Source organism: Gopherus flavomarginatus, chromosome 2 (genome assembly GCF_025201925.1).
Source record: "Gopherus flavomarginatus isolate rGopFla2 chromosome 2, rGopFla2.mat.asm, whole genome shotgun sequence".
Lineage (NCBI taxonomy): Eukaryota > Metazoa > Chordata > Testudines > Testudinidae > Gopherus > Gopherus flavomarginatus.
This window is the reverse complement of record NC_066618.1, coordinates 212,935,665-212,960,888: the sequence shown is the minus strand read 5'-3', so window position 1 is coordinate 212,960,888 and position 25,224 is coordinate 212,935,665. Positions and strand designations below refer to the sequence as shown.

Sequence of the window (25,224 nt, the reverse complement as noted above, 5' to 3'; positions counted from 1 at the left end):
GAGAGTTAACAGGAATAAAGTCACATACTTTGGACTTCAGGCAGGTATTTGATACAATGCAGCATTCAGAATAGTATATACGGTTAATAAGAATATTACTGATAGTGGATAACAGGACAAACAACTGCTCAAGAACAGAGTATTCACAAATGGGTACAGATCACGGAGGGAAGTGGAGAGCAGAGGTCTGTGGAGATCAGTAATAGATTTAGTGTTGTTCACATTATACCTTAACAACCCTGAAGATAGGACCTACCATAAAACACCTCAAAACAGATAATCAGCACAATATCTTGCTTCAGTAAAGAAAGGAATTAAGAAAATCTTAAACACCGCCTTTGGGAATTATGCTCAACTCTACCGAAATGCTATTCATCATTTGCACAACAAAACATTTATTTAAACAAAAGTAAATAAAATAGAAAACAAAACTGATAACTGGGATATGTGAATATGTATAGGGGATGGTGAGAAGACAATACTAGGGGTTTTCCATGCACAAATCTTGACAATGTGTTAGTGAAAGAATAGTGGAGAATTAGTAACAAATTCAGAAAAGGGAAGCTAGGAATGTAGATGGGCTTTGGGAAAACTCAGAAACGTGAGGCCTTGATTCTGCAAAGATGCATATGCTTAATTTTAAGTATGTGATTTTTTTCCTCTGGAGTTCAATGGGATGACTCAAGTGCTTAAAATTTGGGAACATGGGGCTTTTCTATTATAGGTTTGCATGACTCCTAAGAGATGGAAGCCCAGATCTTTGTGCTGCACTGCTGGAGGATTGTGGATCTAAAGCCAACATAGCGCCATGGGAGAATTACCCTCCTGGAGATTGAGCCTTCACTGACAGCAGGCCTAGTGCTTCCTAAACCTCCCACCCACCTCCGTGGTGCTAGCACAGGGAAAGGCAGTAAATGGCTAGGACTTTCCTATGCTTTGCTGATCCCTAGCTCCTATATTAGCTGCATGGCACTGACGGCAGTTAGATGCTCCCTATGATACAGCATACACTAAATCAGGCTAACAAAAAGGCCACCTTTTGAGCCACTCCCGAGCGCTGTACTGTGTTCCTTGGCTGGAGACATGGATTTTGGCTTGAGTTTAAAACTGGCTAAAAATAAAATCAATATGTCAGGACTGAAACTTGGTCAAGCTCTTTCTAAATAGAACAATTAACTTCAGAAATTGTGGGAGCTATGGACACGTTTCTTGGGAATACGTGCAAGGCTGAGTAAGGAAATTGATGGGATTGTAACCTGCTTTCTTGTATTTCGTTTGTGTTAGATGTTAATTTTACATACACACATAATATGTTATATATATTCCTGCGCTGTTTTGCAATATTTCAGAATGTTTTTGTTATATTCTGTTTTCCTTCATAAGATAATAAAAATATTCATTTTTAACAAAAGAAAGAACAAGAGTAGAACACAGATGCTGAGAAATCTCACGCTGCATGCTTGAAACACTTTTCACTGATTTTATGCCATCACAACGGCATAGAGTGACCACAGTGCACACACATAAGGAGTGAGCTCAAAGTGTCAAATTAAGGCTTTAATACTATAATATGGTACTCCTTCAATTCAAATGCCACTTTTTGGAGAAAGTAAATGGCAATTAACCCATGTCCTACTTCACACAGGACAGAATGTACCTAACAGAGAAAAAGACAGAGTTATTGCTATGTGAGAAATTCTGTTCTATCCAATAGCAAAGGACTGAACAGCTGTGATGGAATAATCTGCCTCCACAGAATTTCAACAAAACCTGAGCAAGAAGTACCTGACTCTTTCCAAAGTACGGAGTTCTATTTGACTCTGGAGTCTAGAGTTGACTGTACATGAGTCAAAGTGGCTCTGGATCTGGATCAGTCTTAGTGGAGGTTCAGGTCTGAGGTAAAATCAGATCTAGGGTTCTGAGCAGACAGTGCCAAAATACTAAGCCATTTCCAACATTTTGGACCGAAATCTCATAAGAATGGCCATTCTTGTGATATTCTGGCTGCATTCCCACCAGAAAATATACTCTTCAGTTTTAGAAGCTGAGCTACCATCCCCTCCCTTGAAATTCAAACAGGTATGGATTTAAATTTTGAATAAACATCACTGTAAATACAGATTTACTTTTGGTCCAAAATCCTTGTTATTATAGCAGCACCATTTATGGGATGAAATCTTGACTCCACTGAAATCAATGGTGCCAGAATTTCACCATAGGTGTTTGTAGTCTTTGTGTATTACTTACACCCATTTTAAGGTCTTAATACAAGTATATTCTTGACTAAAACATGGCAAAGCAAATCTCAGTCCAGAAATAATTTATTTCAGTAAATGTGATAAAAAAGCATTACAGCAGCTCTTACGTTAAAAAACAAACAAGCACAAACCAGATGCAGTCAGATCCTTAATGTTGTTTCACAGCTGATTACACGTCTCAAATATTGTCACGCAGACAGTGAATGGAATGATGAATAATACTGGGTATTACTATAAGGAGAGAATTTTGACCGGCTTCTGTCTAATTTACTGACTGCATTATCCCTACGCTTGTATGACAAAATTATAAGTTCCTGGGACCAGAGTACAACATTTTTGTGGACGAGCCCAGCAGAAAAATGAGTGCATTTCCATGGGAGTTTTTCAATATTTCCTTTGAAGTGTGCAGATCTGCAACACCAATTGTCAGATATGAAATGGGAGAGATTTATGTGCTGACCCTGAAAGCTCCTGAACCTGCTTTCAGCATGATACATCATTGTCAAATTGCAGACATGCACAGACAAAAAAATAAAATAAAATAAAATAAAATAAAAAAACATGGCTGTCACTCCTGCTTTATTAAAGCGGGGGGATTTTGAGTGTTCTGGATGCACCTACTGGCACCCAGAGATGACAAAGTCAATCAAGGCTGGCTAGACTCTGTGGGCTTGCCACGGGCCAGGCTTTGGGCAGCAGGAGTAGAGTCTTATCAGGTATGATAGTCTTTCTGCATGGTAGCTGGAAATTACTGTGAAACTTAGAAGATGTGACAACAGAAATTTCTTAAATAAGCCAATGACTGTTGTGGTATCTTCAATAAGCACCTTTTCTTACATGAACAAACACAATGAACAATGACCATGTTACTGATCAGACACAATGGTTCCATGACTTTGCAGCATCCATTTAATTAGAAAGCAAGCACATTTTGAGAAAAGTCAAACAGGTCCCCCACAAAAGAGAATTATTTACATATTGGTTAGGGAGAAGAGGCCGATCATTAAAAGCCAATCTGATCAAATGAACATTGCACTCTCTTATCTACCTGGGATAAAGAGCAATATTTGAAGTTATTCTTTTTCATATTATTCAATATTTGTTCCTGCAGTGTGCCAGGCTCTCATATTCTGCCCTCTCATTCGTGAGATTATTTAAAAATACTTTGAGTAACGTTTCAGCTTCGTATATAAAACAACCATGCAAAAGTATATGATATAAATGGATGTGCATCAATGTATCTTCTTGCATTCTCAGTCAAAGGACAGCAGAACTTCTCACATTCATGTCTCTCTCACCTAAGACTGTTTGAGTCAACAGTCTAAGGCCATGTTTACACACGAGTTTGGGGTATCATTTCCAGGTAGGTGACATACCTGTGTTAACTCTGATTGAATTGGCATGCAAAAAATAGCAGTGTAGTTGCTGCAGCATGGGTGGCAGGATGGGTCAGCCATCACAAGAAAAATCCTGTGTGAGACCCCAGGTAAATACTTGGAGCAGCTGGCCCATCCATGACCACAGTATTCCATGATCAGAGCTAGTTCATGTATGTTTACCTCCAATTCCAGTGCAGATGTATCCTTCAAGCAAAAGTTACCAAAGAGTTCACAGAGTATGAGATATGTTCACCTTGTAGGAACACAGTATTAAAAAACTCCAACAAAACCAACTATATATTATAACTACTTTTGCAGTTGTAATATAAATGTGCCAGAGTTTCATGGTGAACTAAAATCTACATTCTATTACTTCTAGTTGCTCAAAACAGAAAATTACCATGAATAATTAACCATGTTATTGTTGCCTGTTTGCTCACCTCATTATACTGGATGATAAGGGCTCTACACAGAATTTTGTGTAAGTGCACTTCTCTTTTTAGTCCTGTGGCAGGGTAGGGGCAAAATCCCCTTTAAAGCCCTGCCCAAATGCTGGCTGCAGCTTGCTCTCTGGCCAGGAGGCCAGGTGTAGAGATGCAGGTACTCAGCAGGGAGCCCAGCTGCAAGCCCTAATGAGGGCTGGCTCAGAGGGACATACTGAGCTAAGTAGTGACAGCTGGGCTGGAGCAGGATTGGGCTATAAAAGCCCTGGGCAAACCTCAGTGAGAAGGCTAGCCTGGGAGGAAACAGGAGGGCAGTATCTCTGTCTCCGTCTCCTTGCCAACAAGGAAGCCTCAAGGACCCGGAGATGCAGGGGAGGGTCTATGGGGCACTAACTGTTGGGGGATCTGGGAACTGCACAAGCACTGTAAATAAAGACACTGGGGTGATCCAACAAAAAGAGGGGTGGAAGACTTTTTGTAATACCAGCCTAAACACAGGGTGCAGGCCCAAAAGTGGGAGAGCCTGCACGGGACCCTGTGACAAGTCCTATGAATTTTCTGCATGGCAGGTTTAATACATCAGCTGTACTAATAAGAACATAAGAAAGGCCAGACTTGTTCAGATGAACAGTCCATCTAGCCCAGTATCCTGTCTTTCAACAGTGGTCAAAGTCAGTTGCTTCAGAGGAAATGAACAAAACTGAGCACTTATTGATTGATCCATCATCCAGTCCCAGCATCTGGCATTCACAGAGTTAGGAACGCCCAGAGCATGGGACTCCATCCTGATCATCTTGGCTAACAGCCCTGGATGGATCTATCCTTCATGAACTTAGCTAATTCTTTTTGAACCCAGTTATATTTTTGGGCTTCACAACATCTTTTGTTTGTTTTAAACCTGCTGCCTATTAATTTGATTGGGTGAATCCCTTTAGCAAACTAAACCAGAGAACACATGACCACACACTGAGATGTAAGTGTGGTGTGGCTAGCAGCATACTAGAGTACAGTTTCCAAATGCGGGCATGGGGATTCCACTTAAGGTATATGACGGAATTGTGCAGGTCTAAATGCAGGCTGAATACCTGTACTTATTATTCAACAACAGAGAAGCAGTCTCCATGACCATGTAGAACCTAGGGAGTGATTAATTTCACAGAACAGGATTGGAGAACTGCTTCATCAAAATGCATCAGTGCCAACAGTCCTTAGGCCAGTCGTGATCCTCGAAAAATTACTCCCTCCTCTTCCACTGCGGCATTCAGGGAATGGGCATTTTAGTTTTGAAAGATATAACTAAGAGAGCAGATTACTAAGCACTATCAGCACTTCGGTGATAGTACTGACTGGATGAGGATTTACAAATCTACAAGTATGGAGCATAGTGCTGAACACAATCAATAGCCTGTGTTACTAGAACATGGACATGGGTGGAGGAGGTTAGAACAAATGGAGACAGTTTTCAACAAAAAATAGATCTGGTGCAGAAACAGACACAAATCTGAAAGACCTAAATGCCTGATATAGATGTAAAACTTGGTTTTGTCCAATTAATCACAATGGAGTTTCTGAAACTATGTCCCACAGTTCTACCCCTAAGATACAGTGACAGTCATGTCCTTCCTGATGGTAAATGATTTAAAGAGGGGATGGTATAATTTACTATAAAGTTAGTAAATAAATACCAGTAATAAATTGAGAGTATGTAAGAATTCCCGACTCTGTTACTTTCTACTTACCACTAAACACCAGATATTGCAAACAATTTTCCACATACTCAACTTTAAGAACTCCGATTGAGTAAAGTGAATCATGTGTGTAAGTGCTTGCAAGATCAGGGTCTTAACTGTTATAACTGGGAAAAAAAATTAAGATACGCTGACAATAGTAGTTGCTGGTCATATAAGCCACCAAGAACAGTCTGATGGTAAAGAGACAGCAAACAGCCATTCTATTTCCTAATATACTGCTAAATTACCCCTCCGAAATTACTTTTAGCAACTCCTCTGAACTATGACTAAGAAGGAACTGAAGAATAGGATTTATATAGTCTCAAATCCCAAAAGAAAAGCAAAGGCATCACAAAATACTGGGTTTTGTATGGAGGAAGAGGTAATTTTTACATAAAGAACCAAAGTTCTCTGTACTCTTCTACTTAAACAGGATATAATAGCAGTGAATGATGCATTTCTATAAAGCAAGCCAGACTTGGTCAAAACCCCTGCAGACTAGCTCCCCCTACACCTCAGTTTAAAAAAAAAAAAAAGAGTCAAAAACCATTTCAATAATATTTAGATAAAACTTAAAAAAAAATGGGCCTGTTCTGAACTCTTTGAAAGAAAAGCAACTTTCAAATTTTGATTTCTCCCTCCAGCAGTTATTTTTTAATGTTCAATCATCTCTGCTGCAAAGTTTGTTCATTTAAATTTGCTCTCAGCATGTTTGCAAAGAATCACTACTTTGTAGGTGTACAGTGGGGTAGTGCAAATTAAACAGTCCTTCATGCTCCAACGAAAATGAGAGAAAGCAAATTGGGAAGGGCTAGTGCCTGGGAAGGGAAAGAGAGAAGAGATAGGTAAGGAAGGTCCACTTTAGTGCTGACAGCTTATACTTATGAGTAAAGCTCATTCAATACATGACAAAGCCATGATGTTGTTGTGTGAAGATTACCTCGTGTTCTGGCTTCTGACTGATTACAGCTGCTGGTACTGAGTACAACTGCTATTAGATAGCCAAGCTAGTCTCTCCTCAGCATTTATCCTAGAGATGTGGACTGCAAAGTTTAGACTGGGGTCTGAACATTCCCAAAGTTTGAGGGTGTTTGGATCCAGGCTTATTCCAAATGTATCTTCTGGGCAGCTGGGTATCTTCTTATTAAGCAATGAATAAATGTGAATTAAGTGACATTGTTAAGAGAAAACATTTCCTCCAAAAGAGGTAGCTTTTGCTGCTGCTCTACAGTTGAGTGAATAGTATCACAAATAATTTATTCAAATGTTTTAGCCTCTTTTTCTGCTCATGGGTTATCTGCAAGAGGTTTATGATTTTTTTGAAGGTATGCATTATTCAAATTTATTTGACAATTTTTCTTTTCACTCTCTGGATTAATCACAAACATTCTATTGCAAGCATTTTATGTTAATTATTTAAAATGTGAACTGCCTTGCTTTGTTATGATTGGTCACATAAGTTCCGTGGTATTGTTTTTGTTCCCAAATTGCACAACTTGCTTGCACTTATAGTGTAAATACTAATACACACATTTAAAATTCAGTTTCCACAAATATTAGCACTTGGGTGCAAATGTGCAGTACAGTATTCATCTAACACTAATGTTGAGATAGATAGTGATATTAGTTACAAAATCAAAAGGTCACTTTAACCAACTGACAAGGAATCCCCTATTGGTTCAAATCCCGACAATGCATAAAATGACCAAAAGAAATTGGGTGGATATTTGGTACATCACTCCAGTCCTTAATGATCACATTTCCAGTTCACAAACCACCATGCCTAGTAGTAGCAGAACATGAATGGACATGGAGACTGAACTAACCTCACCTCTGCTCCTCTGTCTACACTATGAGCTAGGGGTGCAATTCCCAGCTCACATACACATGCTCAGCCATGTAGCATGGGCAGCAGCAGCACAGCTTAGTTGGGCTGAGAACAAACCTGGCTGAAGCCCATGGGTATGTGTTCTGCACAGCTAAGCTACTGTGGCTATGCTATTTAGACTCGCACTAGGTCTAAGCGAGCTTGTGCCACACGAGTATGTGTTCACAAGCTGAGAATCCCACGCATAGCTCATAATGTAGACATAGTCTGAGGGTACATCTACATTGGAGCTGGAAGGTGTTAATTCTAGCTTGAGGACACAAACTCACACTAGCTCTCATTGAGCTAGCATGCTAACAGATAGAAGTGTAGCCAAGGTAGTGCAAGTGCAAGGTGGGGAAGGGCTAGCTGCTCCAAGTATGTATTAGGACCTCGCTCCTCCTGCTATCCTGCAACCATAGCTACACTTCTATTTTGAATGCACTAGCTCAATCAGAGCTAGCATAGTTATGTCTCCAAGCAGGCATTATCATCTTCCAGCTCTACTGCAGACATATCCATAAAGTGGTTCTCCCAGGTCAGGACTGAGCCACTGTGGTAGAGGACTGTCGGGGAAGCTTGCCTATACTGTACCTGTTCTAAGGATAAACAAAGGACTTCAGTTTCCAAAGACATCAGTCTATAACTTTCACAAACATTAAAAAATTCATTTCTTAACATGAAACCCACAATACCCTTGTGCCCCTTAACTGCAGTTACTCTCCTGAGTGAAACATGAGTGAATAAAATATGGGTGAGGCATCAGTCATAATATTACCAAACTTGTAAACAAAAAATTAAAAAAAACCCAATCATAAGTCTTAAATTAATGAGGGAGAAACATAATTCTGAGTGTATTTGCATAGAAGCAACAATAATGGCTGAACAAAGGAGAGGGTAGGGCTACATCTTCACTCTCAAAAAAGGATATTTTTTTACTATGGGATAACTAATGTATTAGCTATCCCGCTGTAAAAACACAGAGATGGCAAGACATTGTAGTTCTGAGAGGCAAACTAGGACATGAGTAGGGAAGGATATAGTGCTGACCTCACCTAACTACCTTAAAGTAAATACTACAAGTGCCTTGTCTCCAGTAGGACTTTCCAGGTATCTCATTGTAAGAAAAACAAACAAACCCACCAGTGCCAGTGAAGACAAAGCCTGCAAGAGAGGAGCAGTGTTCCTGACATTTCTGTTAGTAAAAGCAAGGATTTAATGACCAAACATGTTTTACATCTAGAATAACTGTGTTCCGCTGCCAGTGCGAAGTTATGATAGTTGGTCTCCTATTGCCAAGGCTGTCTCATTCTAAGTTCCCACAAGATATCAATATTCTCTAATCCTTTAATTAGTTTTATATATGTGATATGATATATTTGAGCTGCCAACAAGGAACCACTGGCTCCACAACAGCTTTCAGCACCTAGTACTTTTTTCACCCAAAATGTCTTCTTGTCAATTTTCTTTTCACTTTTACATTTGCCAGAAGCTGGGACTGGATGACAGGGTATGGATCCCTCAATAACTGCGCAGTTCTGTTCATTCCCTCTGAAGCATCTGGCACCAGCGTCGTCAGAAGACAGGATACTGGGCTAGATGGACCATTGATCTGATCTAGGGTGACCAGATGTCCCGATTTTATAGGGACAGTCCTGATATTCGGGGCTTTTTCTTACGTAGGTGCCTATTACCCCCCACCTCCTGTCCTGATTTTTCACACTTTCTACCTGGTCACCGTCATCTGACCCAGTATGGCCATTCTTATGTTCTTATCTATTAACCCTAACTGAGCTATGTCTAAGCTCATCAGTCTGAATAGAGAAAAAGCTTGAAAACAGGCTGAGCTCTACCTTACAGAGAGAAGAGGTGGTTGCTCTGAGTTACAAAGTAATAAGGACAGTAAAAAGTTTAGCAATAGATTACTGTGCCAGTAACTGGGGCTGAGAAGGTTATTGAAAACCAACTTTGTTTCTTAAATTGGGAGTCTGGCCTTCTTGGGGATGCTGCATTTTCTTTCTTGTGAGGTTCAAACAAACTCAAAGAAAACGAGAATGAAATATTTCTCTCTCTCTCATTTACTAAAGACTTGACAAAACTGAAGCCTAGTATTAAACCTTACTAATACTAACTACTCAGTGGAAGATTCCTCTTGTACCGAGCCCTAACTGGAAATCACCCAACAAGAAAGCAAACTGAACAGGCTGCCCTGTTGATGTTGAGAAACACATCCCTAGAAAGGAGTCACATCAGTTTAGGAAAAGCAGAGAACAATGTAAAAATCATTAATTTCATTATCTTATTGTACCCCTTTCTCCTGAAATATTGAGCATAATGTCAAAACAGAATCCCAGATATGAAAGCTCACACACCGACTCTGTCTATATTTTCCAAGCAATAATCTTTTTGGCACTCTTCTTCTCTTCTTTCATTTGGCAGCATCCCAAGTTTCAAAATGTGTTTCATGAGCTAATATAGAAATAATCCCATTGCTGTTGTATTACAATGGTGGTCCTTATTGTGCAAATGCAGCACACTTCCTCCCAGGTGTGTGGGCTAAGCGTGTGTGCACCTGCCATCCCAACTCTTCCCTCCAAAAATTAACACCGGAGCAAACTCTCTGAGACCTGTGTAAATTATGTAGGATGTTCTGATGTTATAGCTCCTCGTACCAGTGATCCTGGTATCTCTCTGCCCTTCTATCTCCAGTGGCTTTTTTTCAGCCTAATAATAAATATCGCTAGTACGTTTATTTGGTTATATTTTATTATAAAGTAGGGGTGGATTATCCCAAAGGGTTGCTTTCTAGCTGTAAAGTTTAATGCACCCCAAATCTGAACCCAACCTGGGTCCTGATGCAAATGTCAACATGTTGCAATACAAAGCTTGCCCTCTGGGAGTCCAGGTGGCAGGAGAGTAATAACCCTGGGAAGCAGCAGCCAGGGACAAGCTTCTAAAGGAACTACACACCACACAACAAAAACAGTAACCCAGGAACCAAGCCCTGAAACAACCCCAGTGCCAACTTTGTCTGCATATCTATTCAAGGGACACCATCATACGACCTAACTACATCAGCCACATCATCAGGGGCTCATTCACACACATTTACAAATGTGATATACACCAACCTGTGCCAGCAATGCCCCTCTGCCATGTACATTGGCCAAACTGGACAGTCTCTATGCAAAAGAATAAATGGACACAAATCTGACATCAGGAACTGTAATATTCAAAAACCAGTAGGAGGGCACTTCAATCTCCCTGGTCACTCAATAACAGACTTAAAAGTGGAAACTCTTCAACAAAAAAACTTCAAAAACAGACTCCAATGTGAAACTGCAGAACTGGAATTAATTCGCAAACTGGACACCATCAAATTAAGCTTGAATAATGACTGGGAGTGGATAGGTCATTACAAAAACTAATTTTCCCCTACTGTTACTCGCACATTCTTGTTAACTGTTTGAAATAGGTCACAATCATTACCACTACAAAAGTGATTTTTCCTCCCTTGGTATCCTACCGTTAATTGAATTGTCTCGTTAGACTGACCCCCCCATTGGGTAAGGCAACTCCCATCTTTTCACGTTCTCTCTCTCTATATATATACAAACACCTGCTACTATATTTTCCACTCCATGCATCTAATGAAGTGGGTTCTGGCCCACAAAAGCTTATACCCAAATAAATTTGTTAGTCTCTAAGATGCCACAAGGACTCCTCATTGTTTTTGCTGATACAGACTAACACGGCTACCACTCTAAAGGAAAAAGGGCTTGAGCTGACTCTTGCAGTTTGGTTCTCCAGAGACAGGCCCAGGACCAACCCATGAATAGTTGTTGGGAGACTTAATTTCATGATTTTTAATCAGCTGCCCATTTTAAAAAAACATATAAACATTAAGTTTTGCGGAGGTGCGTGGGAGTGCCTCCATTATTTTCTTTGGGTTCATATTATTATTGAAATATTTTATTCTGTCAATGAATATCCACTGTAGCTCGCTGTACACTGAAACAGTGGCTTTGGGATATGAAGGGGTAGAAGACTAGGCCAATCTCTGCTACAAGTCTGCTGTTGCCACTGCCATTACTGGGGGTGTGATCTCGTTCTCTTTCTGTATCAATATATCATTATCGTTTGAGATGGTTAAATAGGTTCTTAGAAGACAGGACACAGAGATTCTCAGTCCCATCTCATCTTGTTTTGAGATTACATCCTAAAACACACATACTCACACTATATAAGTGAGTGCAAACGCACACACATTATATAAGTACATCTCTACCCCGATAAAACACAAATTCGGATATAACGCGGTAAAGCAGTGCTCTGGGGGGACAGGGCTGCTGCGCACTCCAGTGGATCAAAGCAAGTTCGATATAATGTGGTTTCACCTATAACGCAGTAAGATTTTTTGGCTCCTGAAGACAGCGTTATATCAGGGTACAGGTGTATATAATAAGTAGTTCTTTTTACATAAGTTTTAATGCATTGCTTCCAGCCTATGATTAGCAGAAGGGAGTGTTGGCTCATCCTATTTATGAAGTACGATTTACATTGATAAGTGGGAGGCCACTGGAAGAGACACATTGATGATGTAAGTTACATAACAGAATTCTGTAAATTATAAATCCTTCCTAACACTTTTCCCAGACATATGCTACTTCTCCTGTGTGTTACTTTCTCATCATCACTGATGTGACTAATTGTGTAGGGTACAGCTCAGTAATGCTGTACATGCAACTGGGAGGAATAAAACTAACTTATCCATGAAATGGTATCTTGAAAAAAGTACGGATTTGTGAGACTGAATTTCTTCTTACTTGTCTCTTTGTAAATTCTCCTTTTGCAAGACTAGTGAAGAAAATGCATCGGTGATCGAGTTGGACTTTCTTCCACAACATATACAACAATGCTTTGATCAGATATAATCCAAAATGCAGAGCAAATGACTGGAAATGTATCCACATTGTGATATTTTAAAAACATATTCTGAGAGGTAAGTAAAATCCTAGAAGATTCAATAACTCTATGCCCCCAAACCAGCAAGGATGTTGAATTTGGCAAGCAGAGCCAGAAGCCCTGTTTTAAACAGGGAGTTTGTATGTTGGGGCTGTCACAATTCAGGGCCATTGCACCTGTATATCCCCTCAGTGGTCCAGCACAGGCAGCCACTCAGCTTCCAGCTCTCAAGCTGTTGCCTGTCTTGGGTGGAGATGTCTCTCTGTCCCTTCTGACCAGGCTATTCCCAGGCTGGACAGCTGCCTTTCCTTTACTGTTGCATACAGTGTTGCTGTAGAAGAAGAGTTCTGTGTAAGCTCGAAAGCGTGTCTCTTTTTCCTTCACTGAGTCATTCCCAGCACAGAGATGTTGCCCCAGGACATCTGCTTGCTTTCTCTTACCAGACAGCTCCTTCTAAGCAAGCCTACTTTATTAAGGTACAAAGCATTACAGAAAAAACATATTAAAATCTATAAAAACCTACACACATGCTAATGTGCTGTCACGTGATTAAAAAAAATCATCACGATTAAAATTTATCGCAATTAATCGTACTGTTAAATAATAATAGAATGCTATTTATTTAAATATTTTTGGATGTTTTCTACATTTTGAAATATATTGATTTCAGTTACAACACAGAATACGAAATATACAGTGCTCACTTTATATTTATTTTTTATTACAAATATTTGCACTATAAAAAAACAAAAGAAATAGTATTTTTCAGTTCACCTAATACAAGAACTGTAGTGCAATTTCTTTATCATTTGCAGAAGATAAAGCTGCCTGCTTCTTGTTTATGTCTCCTGAAAGTGAGAACAGGTATTTGCATGGCAATGTTGTAGCCAGCGTCGCAAGATACTTACATGTCAGATGAGATAAAGAGTCATATGTCTCTTGATGCTTCAACGACCATTCCATAGGATGTGTGTCCATGCTGATGATGGGTTCTGCTCAATAACGATCCAAAGCAGTGCATACTGACGCATGTTCATTTTCATAATCTGAGTCAGATGCCACCAGCAGAAAGTTGATTTTCTTTTTTGGTGGTTAGGGCTCTGTAGTTTCTGCATGAGAGTGTTGCTTTTCTAAGACTTTTGAAAGCATGCTTCCACCTCATTCCTCTCAGATTTTGGAAGGCATTTCAGATTCTTAAATCTTGGGTTGAGTGCTGTAGCTATTTTTAGAAATTTCACATTGGTATCTTTGCATTTTGTCAAATTTGCAGTGAAAATGGTCTTAAAACGAACAACATGCGCTGGGTCATCATCTGAGAAGGCTATAACATGAAATATATGGCAGAATGCAAGTAAAACAGAGCAGGAGACATACAATTCTCCCCCAAGGAGTTCAGTCACAAATTTAATTAATGCATTATTTTTTTTAACAAGCTTCATCAGCATGGAAGCATGTTCTCTGGAACAATGGCCGAAGCATGAAAAAGCATATGAATCTCTAGTGCATCTGGCACGTAAATATCTTGCGATGAAGCTACAACAGTGCCATGTGAATGCCTGTTCTCATTTTCAGGTGACATTGTAATTAAGAAGTGGGCAGCATTATCTCCCGTAAATGTAAATAAACTTGTTTCTCTTAGCAATTGGCTGAAGAAGAAGTAGGACTGAGTGGGCGTGTAGGCTGTCAAGTTTTACATTGTTTTGTGTTTGAGTGCAGTTATGTAACAAAAAAACTACATTTGTAAGTTGCACTTTCATGATAAAGAGATTGAACTACAGTACCTGTATTAGGTGAACTGAAAAATACTGTTTCTTTTGTTTATCATTTTTACAGTGCAAGTACTGTATTTGTATAAAACATAATATAAAGTGAGCACTGTACACTTTATATTCTGTGTTGTAGTTGAAATCAATATATTTTAAAATGTAGAAAAACATCAACATATTTAATAAATTTCAATTGGTATTCTACTGTTTATCAGTGCGATTAACCACAATTTTTTAAATTGCAATTAAGTTTTTGAGTTAATTACGTGAGTTAACTGCGATTAATCGACAGCCTTAGCTAATACATTTACCAGAATTCATCCCAACTGTCACATGAGCTTTGGCAAATGCAGTCTTTTAATACCCCACCCTGGGAGCATCCTTGTGATTACACAAGTTCATCACAGCTTCAGCGCACAATAAGCACACAGTCTTATGAATCTCCAATAAGACAAGTCCCTCCATTCTTGCCCTAAGGACTGGGATCATGGATAAGGGGTTCTGTCTGTTTGCTGGAAAAGGCAGATTGCCCTGAGGCAGGTTAAACCCCAGGCTTTTATTAAAAAATCTTCTCTGTCTGTTGGTCCCAGGAAAATCCAATTTGAACTAGTATATGCATAACTTCCTAAGGAGGTGTGGAGGTGTTTAATGGAGGAAGTACATACGCAACGCCCCCCACCCCACTAGAGAGGGTACGTACAGTGTCACAACAACATAAACAGTTGCATTTGTAATTGTTCTTCAAAGGCATTAACCCTAATCCGGTAAAGCTTATCTTAATTCCATAAGGTATGGTTCAGTATATTACAAGATATTGCCAGTCCGTCAGAAGGGCAGAAGGGAAATAGTGTGCATAGGAGGGAGGCAGAGAGAAAACTTCCTTTGATTCCAGGTATCAAGAGAACATATGCACCTCTCACTGAATATTTTACTTACACATTGGCTCAAATAGACATGGATGGGGATAAAAATTGCCTTATATCTTATACTTTTATACTACTTTTCTTACCATAACTAAAATAATTTAAAGATGACTGCACATAATAAAGGGAAAGGTGCTGGTTCAGAACAGATGCACCAGGAACATCAGTCACCTGTTTTGTGCACATTCCTTAAAAGTCAGATTAATAAATCCTGTTTCTATCTGTTCAACAACAAAAAATAGTCAAACTATTTATCACTTTTCAGTACTAGGCAGAAAAATGTCACCTTTTCTGAAGGGCCAGATTTTACTAGTTTGTTAATTGTAAAAATCCAAGGGGATATTTATTGCCAGCAAAAAAAAGAAAAACCTTCTCACTTCCTGGTAGGATAATGGGAGTGCAGCAGTGGAGGTGTGGATTTCAAGATCACAGCAAGCTGTGCTTTATTCAGAATTTTACCCATAGCATTTGAAACACGTTCTGTAACCACATGGAAACCATGGCATGAGAGGAAGATTGTAGGAGGGAGATTGTATGGTATAACAACAAAAATCAGCAGAAAACAGAAAATAAATTTCATATTACATAAAAGAGATATGACACAGTTGTGCTTTTAAAAGCTTGCTACTTATAGAAAGAAAAACACAGATAATGAAAACCATTTCTTTTCTTGGAAGAGAAGGAGCGTGAGCAATGGTAGGTAGGTGGGAGGGAGTGTGTGGGCTGTGGGACCAATGTGAGGCAAAGTGCATTTGGAGAGAAAAAAATCCCACATAATGAAAGCAAAACAGGAGATGGCTTTAAGTTACCAGGCCCATTTTCTCCCAAAGATAAAGTTAAGACTAACTAGATGTCACACAGGAGTTCATACACGGGGCGGTGGGGGGAGAGACGAGACAAGCAGAAGGGAATGCAAAAAGTCCCTGAAACGTTACCACTGCTGTCTCTTTACAATAACTCCTTTCACATCCATCACTTTCTCTTCTTCACTGTTAGAAAAGACAAGATTGGCGAGGGGAGAGGAGCTCAGCTGCAGGATATTGGTAATAGAATTTAGAGTCTGATCCAAAGCCCACTGAAGTCAATAAGAGAGTCTCCATTGACTTGAATGGATTTTTGATCATTCCCATAAAGTCTTTTATTTGTGGACAGATTTAGCTTGAGTCAACAGTGACCAAAGGAAGCAACTTGTTGTGTATCACACCACTTCTAGGTAGCCTATGATTTAGGGGCTTAGTGAAGTCCCCAGCAGACATGTTGACAAAACTGAAACTATAGATCCATATATTCCAAGGCCAGAAGGGATCATAGTGATCACCTAGTCTTTATCTCCTGTAAAGCACAGGCCACAGAACTTCCCCCAAAATAATTCCCAGAGCATATCTTTTAGAAAAACATCCAATCTTGATTTAAAAATAGTCAGTGATGGAGAATTCACCATGACCCCTTAGTAAGTTGTTCTAATCGTTAATTACTCTCAGTATTAAAAATTGTGCCTTATTTCTATCAAAGCTGTAGGTTTAGAAGACTCAAACTCAAAGACTTTAAAGGTCAAAAGGGACCATTGTGATCATCTAGTCTGACCTCCTGCACACTGCAGGCCACAGAACCTCACCGACCCACTGATCAAGGAAGCCAAGGAATAGACACACACAGAAAATAAACTATCCTCAACCCCCCTGAGATTATCTCCTTTAGGTCAAGATTGAATCATTAATAGAGCAGAGAGAAGGAGCTTGCATTGCCACTGACTGGGCTGGATGGAGCTTGTTATATGGAGCAGACTTCAGTTCCCAGAGATTAACTGGATCCTTTTCACAAAAATTCTCATGTAAAAAAAAATATTGTAGAAGTATGTTTCACACATTAAGACCCTGGCAACGGTGTGGCATGATTTCAAACAAAATGCCAATCTGAACTGTCAGAAAACGATTCTATTTAACAATATTTCATATTGAAAAGTATATAATAAGGAAAAACATTTTTTACATTTTTTTCCATGTTAGTGACTTAGGTACTGCTTCATCAAAGCCCATAAGTTTATGACATCAATGGGATTTAAAGGTGCTTAAAATTAAGCATGTGCTTAAATGCTTTCCTGAATAGAAAAGGACTTAAGAAGAACTTACTTTAAGTTAAGCACAGGTTTAAGTACTTTTCTAAACTGAGGCCATAATGAAAATAAATCTCCTGCCCTCCCCCTTTTTTTAATCTCTGGCTACTACAAACACTTCTGCTGCTTCGCACCTTAGATTTCACTAAAACCCTTTTTAAGTGGTGCAGAGAACTTGTGTTTTTATTTTTTAATTAATTCCATGCATTTTTACTAACCTTGCCTCTCCTGTGTCCAGGAGGGAGTATATTTGATGTGGAGTATTTTAACCTCTCACCAAACAGCATCTGTATTGTGAATTTTAGTGTTCCTGGAACTGACTGTGGACTTTGGGTCCGATATATTCCAATGGCTTCATCAGAAGAAGTCAGTATCAATCCTGATAATTTCTCAGCATAAAGTCCACCTGAATGTGGGGTTTGTGGTGGTGCAAAGTGTTTAGGTCCACTCTCTGACCGGTACTATGCCAGTACTGCCCCCAGAAGCGGAAAGAGCTTCGGTGGAATGTGCTGATTCACTGTAGACTTTGAGCAGTCTCCACTGAGCCTATGAAGCTCCCTGCAGAAACTAAAGCTGTCCTCCCCAATGGACCCCAGGGAAAGACAGTAATGGAAACAGCACCAGGCTTCCCTTGGGTCAGAGTGGATCAGGCTGGCATGGAAAGGCACAGTTGGCATCTCCTTGTGACAGAGGGTTTGAATTTGTCCTCCTGTCTGATTCATTACTAATGTCAAGAATACGACATTGTTAACAATGACCAATGACCACTATCTCAGACGAGGTGTCCGAGACAAGTGGAGGAGAGCAGGAAAGGGGAAATTAATAAGGGAAATGCAGAAGGATACTTTTGTCACTAATCACAGACAGAGGAGACATAAGTTAAAAAAAATTAAAAGCTGTAGCCCCAGGCATCTTAAATTAATTTTAGGTTATTTTTTTGGTTCAGTGAGTTATGATTCACTATTACAGCTGTGAAGTTCTGCAGAGAACAAGGAGAAATAATTGTTAGCTTAAATCTCAGGCAAGTACACCATTCTCTTTTATGGAACAGCATTTCTTTTACAGATTTACATCAATTCACCAATATAGAATCACTTTACTATACATGGACCAGTTCTAGCAATTTTCCTGTGACTCTCATGACATTTGGAGTATTTCTCAGAGCCCTAGATCCTGATTGATCTCAGCTTTCATTTTTAAAAAGTAGATTTCTAGCTCTCTTGGCTGCAGAGAAAAGGGTTTGAAAATGTGAACCCTAAAAGCCGCAACACCAGAAGGCAACTAAAATGAACCTAAATTTTATTATGTTTAACATCTCCAAAGCCAAAGTGTAAAAATCCCAACATGTATTAAAGCCCATCATGAGAGTTTTTCTTGCATACTTGGGGTTGGTGGCATTGAAGTCCAATGAAGCCCCGAGTAAGAGAGAAGGCATAAACTGCATGTAGAGATTACAGAGACTTTGGCCGTAAATATTCATAACTAAAGCTAAGATTTTGTCATGGTTTTCTTAGTAAAAGTCATGGACAGGTCATGGGCAATAAACAAAAATTCACGGAAGCCGTGACCTGTCTGTGACTTTTGCTGCTGCAGCTCCATGGTTTCCCCCACCACTGTGGTGGCTGGGAGCTGTGGGGTTCCCTCTCCACCCATGGCGGCTGGGAGCTGCAGAGTGACCAAATTTCCCAAAGAGAAATTGGGACACCCCAGCCACTCAGCTGAGGCATCCCCCTCCCACCGTGTGAGGCTGTTGCCCGCCGCTGGAACTTTACAGGGGCCCCCTATCACTTGTTGCTGCTGTCACCTGTCACTGGAACCCTGCCAGGGCCCCGCTGGCTGTCAGTTGCAGAGTCCTGCAGCCCCTGGGGCTGAAGCAGAGAATGTCATGGAGGTCTCTGGACATCATGGATTCCATGACTTCCATGACCTCCGTGACATAAACATAGCCTTATTCATAGCCAACCCCAGGAGTGGCACCCAGCATAACCAGGGTGGATTTGTGACTGTGAGCGTCAAAATTCCTCACAGGGCACCCTTCTTATCCCCAAAGGAGGGTAATTTACTGTGGCTGTGAAGAGGGTGCAGGTTACTTTCCCCAGTCTGTCCAGCTGTGTGGGTTCGCATATAGGAGCAGAGCCTGCCTGCTCCCTGCCCCTTTTTTTCCCTCATCCTAGTCACTTTATGGGTGGGAGCAGCAACCGTTCTCCGAACCATTCTCAAGATCCTTACTTCTTCACCCCTACTTCTCTGCATTGGTCTATGACAGTTAGGTACAATCTAGTGCTCAGTGAATTCAATTAAAAACGTAGTTACCTGGACAATATCACAATGGCACTCTAATACTCTGATGAGATACTGACAGACAGACAGAAGTTGATCAATCTTGGTGCTGCTAGCAAGCCAAAAACACCAGTGAAATCTATGCTTAATTGATTCATGGCCTCTCAGATGAACCCACAGAACAAAAGTGACAGTTAAGAAACTGGGTTCTATTCGTAGCTTTGCCATCCATTTACTGGGGGATAGGGGCGGGGCAGGAGTCATAGATTTCTGTTTTTTCTAACATGTAGTTCGTTCTCTCTTTGCTCCCAACTTTTCTTTCATTTATATCATTTTGGTGGCATGACTGACTTCAGTGGGACTATTCATATGCTTATTAAGCATGATGCTTAAGTGCTTTATTGGATCAGGGCCAGAGTGCTCAGCATTTTGTAATACTGAGCCCAATAAAATTAAGAAGCAAGAGAGTAATTGGAATCCATTTAGATTAGGCCATGGAGCCCCAGGCCAGAACATGGCTTTGCTGCCACAACAGGAAAAGGATGTTCAGTAACAAATTCTGCAAACTAAGGCTTCTGAAACCTGAACACAAGGCCACAGAGAGAATGTGAACAGTATCTAGAGTTCCAGGAGAGAAGAAGCCAAAGGGCAGGGAATAACAGACACTGATCTTGGATGCTGAATTGCCCTGCCAACACTCGGAAAACATTTAATGATTTCCCAGTATTGCTAACAACAGTTCTGCTCCACTGCTATTAGCAATGTTCGGAGCCATAAATTCTGAATTAGCATCTGGCAGATATTCCTGCTTCCCTGGAAATAATAATTCATTTAGAAACTTTTCACCTGATATAAATCTAGGGAAAAGTTACACTAGAGTTCTCTGGCTACTGCCACCTGTTTGCAGTCACTCCCTGCAACTGAACACATTTAACTTAATCTAACCTAATTTAATATAATCTGGTCTATTATCTTCTGAGAAGTGATTGCCACGTTGGTATCTCAATGCCTCCCAAAATTATGAAGTATACACATGTTTTCAGTCTCCTTAGTAGATGCTTTGGCTCACTCTCCTCAGTTGTTGCTTGCATACTGTTCCTTTCCCCCTCTTTCATAGTGCATTGCATAGTAATCAGTAACATGTTCCCTCAATTTCCACAACAACATTTTTCAAATAATTAATTTGCGTTATTAAGGATTTTTACTTTGGGTCCCAGCTGGTAAAATATTTTACAAAATGTTATGACATTCTCACAAAGAATCTTCAGAATGAATGTTTGAAACATTTATCTAGCTCTAGTTAGATAAAACTATTTGATTTTCAGTTAGTTTGGGTCAAATCCTGCTTTGATGTAAATCAGTTGAAGTTTTGCCACTGATTTCAGTGGCAGAAGCAATGGGCTCTTGTTCTTTCATTGTTGTTTTTGTGTTCTGACCCAGCACAAATGTAGATTAAATATATGTTATGCTGCTTGGGTTTTTTAAATTATACACTGAATGTTTTCTTTGGTCTTAAAAAACAATCTATTTTGAGTGCTGCTTTTAACTCAAAAAACACATTCCAAGCAAGTTAACATATCTCCAAAGCTGTTTCATCTAGCAAAGCTCTATCCACAGGCTATTACCTCCTCCAGTATATTGACACTTGCCTTCTCCATTATCTGAAACTCCTGAGGGACTTTAGCTTTTGTGAAAAGAGCTACAAATATTAAACAATGATGATTTTAGATTCTCTGTGTCACTTGGTAACTTTTTTTTTTATCAAAATCTCTTTAAAGCAATTCTCAGACTTAATTTTTTGGTCGTGGTTCTCAATTAAATAATAATGTACTTTTGGATGGGTGGGTTGAAGATATGGACTTCTCTATTTTACAATGCCCACTCTTCAGGGCTTAATGTCAAAGGATTTACAAAGACTTATTTAGGGCTAATTTTACATGCCTTGCTCACAGAAGCGGCACTATGTTTTTTGCTGCCCCAAGCACAGCAAGCAGGCGGCTTTTGGCGGCGCGCCTGCAGGCGGTCCGCTGGTCATGCGGATTCTGTGGCATGCCTGTGGGAGGTGCTGCACCATTGGCGTCCCTGCCACCAAAGCCGCGGGTCTGGCGGACCTCCCACAGGCGTGCCACCGAAAGCTGCCTGCCTGCCGCCCTCACAGTGACAGGCAGGCTGCCCCCCGTGGCTTGCTGCTCCAGCACATGCTTGCTGTGCTGGTGCCTGGAACCGCCCCTGCTCGCTCATGTTAAATTTTACTCACATTTGCATAAGTACATACACAGTAAGGCTTGTGGAATATGGCACGTAAGGTTCTAATTCAACAAGGTGTTTAAAGAATGTATGTAATTTTGAGCATGTAAGCAGTCTCGTGGAAATCAACCAATTTAGGTGCTTTGTTGGTTTGAATCCTAAACATTAGTACCCCAGTTCAGAAAAGCACTTAAGCATGTGTTAAAGTTAACCCCATTCAGGAAATCATTTATGACGACTTAATTGGGACTTTAACACATGCTTAAGTGCTTTCCTTACTTGGAAGTGGAGAAAGGAGAGAGGAACAGAAATGTGTTTCTCTGAGGCTCAGTGGTTCATTCTGACAACGTCTTACTTGAGGGTGGTGAGTTCCGTAAGTGAGGGCTGAGTGGCCTTGAGATAGCTCTCCCTTCGTGCTGCGATCTTTGGTGATAGCTTCGGGCTGGTGTCTGAGTCCCCGCTATCATCGTCCCCCATTGCTTTAATGTAACTGCCACTGCGCATCCGCCGGCATGGAATCTCGTCATCTTTGCCTCGCGGAGCATAACCGGTCCATTCATCCTGGGGAACCTAGAGTAATAAACACAATTCACATATTCAATATACCTTCTTCTGTAGCAACAGTAAGATTAGAAAACAGTAAATTGCAGCTGAGCTTTCACTGAAAGGATATATGACTCTGATCTTGGGTTTCTAAGTAAAGCCTAGCGGCTCTAGTATAGTTAACATATTTGCAGGGAAGAAAAGGGTCAGCCCTTGCATGGTACAGAGGTGACAAATCTAGATTCTTGAATCAGAATCTCTTCAAACGGGGTGTGTGTGTGTGTGTGTTCTGATCTGAATCCAACCCTAGGGTTTTGGTTCAGGATATATTCCACACCAGGCAGCCTTACTTTCCATTTCCAGTTTAGATGCACGTTAAATGTAATGAAGCAGCATGTATCGTTGTGTGACTCTAAGGCTGTTTTTAATGTACTACACCTTTTTCTAGTAAAGTGAACCCAATAGCCTGCCTGCAGAGATGCTCCCCCTGAGTTTCAGAAGTTAAAAATGGCTGTGTGTTCAAAATCACACTTATCCACTCCTCTCTCTCTTATGGTGACTTTATATTTGTTCTTTCTCCTTGTTATTTCCTTTAATCTAAAATAAATTTATCCAAACATTACATTTGCTCCTTGTTTATAGAAAATCATAATAATCAGAATGTGTTTTCAGACAACTTTGGAAATTCCCTGATAGGGTGACCAGATGTCCTGATTTTATAGGGACAGTCCCAATTTTTGGGTCTTTTTCTTATATAGGATCCTATTACCCCCCACCCCATCCCAATTTTTCACACTTGATGTTTGGTCACCCTATTCCATGAGGACAGCTGCCTTGTTCATGCCTTGCCTCCCATTACTATTGGCCTGGGGTTACAGGCCATCATCTTGGGATGTGAAGTTGAGAAAACACATGCTTGCCGGAATAACAGTAGAAATAAGAGCAGATGTGAAGTGGAACAGGGTTACTGAAGGAGTAGTCCTGCAGTCAGTTCTTTGATTGCAGCACCCCAATTTTTCCAGATTGGCAAAATTTTAGTAGATACTCCAAAATTATTAAAGCAAGTAGGCAACATTTTAAAGAAATAATGTACCTGTAATCTTTAGTTTTCCCACCTATTCTTTTCTCCTTCCCTTTACTGCGATTAACATATAAAGGCAATTTATATGGCTCGCAAAGTGACCATTATATGTTATACTAAATGGACACTGTCAAATTTTAGGGGTCAAAATTTGACCTGCAACATTTAAATAGTAGTGTCCCCCTAATAGGGATTATAATCTGTAGTCCCTTTTCCTGTGGAAATTGGTGCTATATAAATTGTTAAATGTTATCCCACAAGACACAACTTTCAATGCAGCTTACTGCTTCTTATGTACTGTCTCCTCTTAGAGCACTGACGCAGCAGTTTGTTTAACCTGTCATAATGAAAAGTCAAACATTTACTTAGTTGTTTGTTAAATTTAAATTAATGTTCAGTTGCTGACTCCCCATAACCAGGAACATGACAAGTCCTGAAGGCAAATAAGCCCTTTCAAATGTAACTGCAGCCAATGCAGGTCAAGCTTTATGGCATACAAACTCTGGCGATGTTGCTATAAAACTTAACTCAACAAAACACTGCACCAGATGAAGAAAAAAGTATTCCACAGACCCCAAATGATTATAATTAGCCACTCAAACTAGTTGTAAACCACCTTGGTATAGTTTTTGGTTCCTTTATTTCTTTTCCTGTCACATCCAAGACCTCATCAAATCCTGAATCCTTTTTTCACAATATTTCCAAAATTCATTCCTTCCTCCCTCCCTACTGCCATGACAATATTTCATTCTTTGGTAACTTTATGCTGACAATTGCAGCTTTTTTCCTTTTGACTTCCTCCAGTTCATCCTCCTCCTTTGGTACTATTATTGTATCATTGCCTTACTGGAATTTCTGCACTGGCCCTCCTCCTCTTCTGTATTAAGCTTCTGTTTCTCTTCCGAAGTATGCCATGGGTGCAAATCCTGGCCCTACTGAAGTCAACGGGAGTTTTGCTACTATTTCAGTGAAGTCAAGATTTCACCCCATAAGTCTACTCTCGCCTATCTCTCTGCCAGAATTTCTTTTTACCACTCCTGACTGCCCCTTACTCCTCTGCACACTTCTTTCTTCATGCCTTCTTTTACACTCATCTATATCCTTGAAATAATTCCCATTTACTGCCCTGAAAACTCTAGTTCTATGAAGCTTTACAGTTCAAATGTCCACACAGCACACTGAGTTTGTTTTGTATTGTGTTGCACTCTACTGTACCTATCAATGCCTCAGGAATTTAAGCTCTCCAGAGAAGAGACATATTTTGGGTTGGGCCTAGTTCACCTATTAAACAATCCCATGTGTATTTACATTGCCATATGAAAAAAAACCCACACATTTAAATAAATCTCTCTTTCACCCCTCTCCTTCTGAGTAACTGGTGCAGGACTTGAGAGGAAGGTACTTTCAGCAGGATGTACCAGATAAAGGGAAGGTGGGCACCTGGAGATCAGTAGTTAAGAAACCAAACAAGAACCGTTAATTAGGCCCAAATCCAGCTTTGGTTTCATATGAACACCCCAGGGACTGACTTAGAGCTGATGCCCTGAACATGATACATCTAACCCCAAATTTGGAGTTCCAGTTCATGCCCACTTCTTGTGTGTGTATATTTATATATGTACATATCTT

The 25,224-nt window shown here is 40.1% G+C and overlaps 1 protein-coding gene across 3 annotated transcripts in view; it reads right to left on the bottom strand.

Annotated features, from left to right (window-relative positions):
- The window catches only part of DLGAP1 (DLG associated protein 1), a 243,643-nt gene that overhangs the window by 204,619 nt on the left and 13,800 nt on the right, over positions 1–25,224 (bottom strand). For all 3 annotated transcript variants that reach the window (XM_050942123.1, XM_050942126.1, XM_050942125.1), the window contains exon 2: positions 22,327–22,541. In XM_050942123.1, the coding sequence (XP_050798080.1) occupies positions 22,327–22,541 (215 nt within the window). The remainder of the gene's footprint in view (positions 1–22,326; positions 22,542–25,224) is intronic.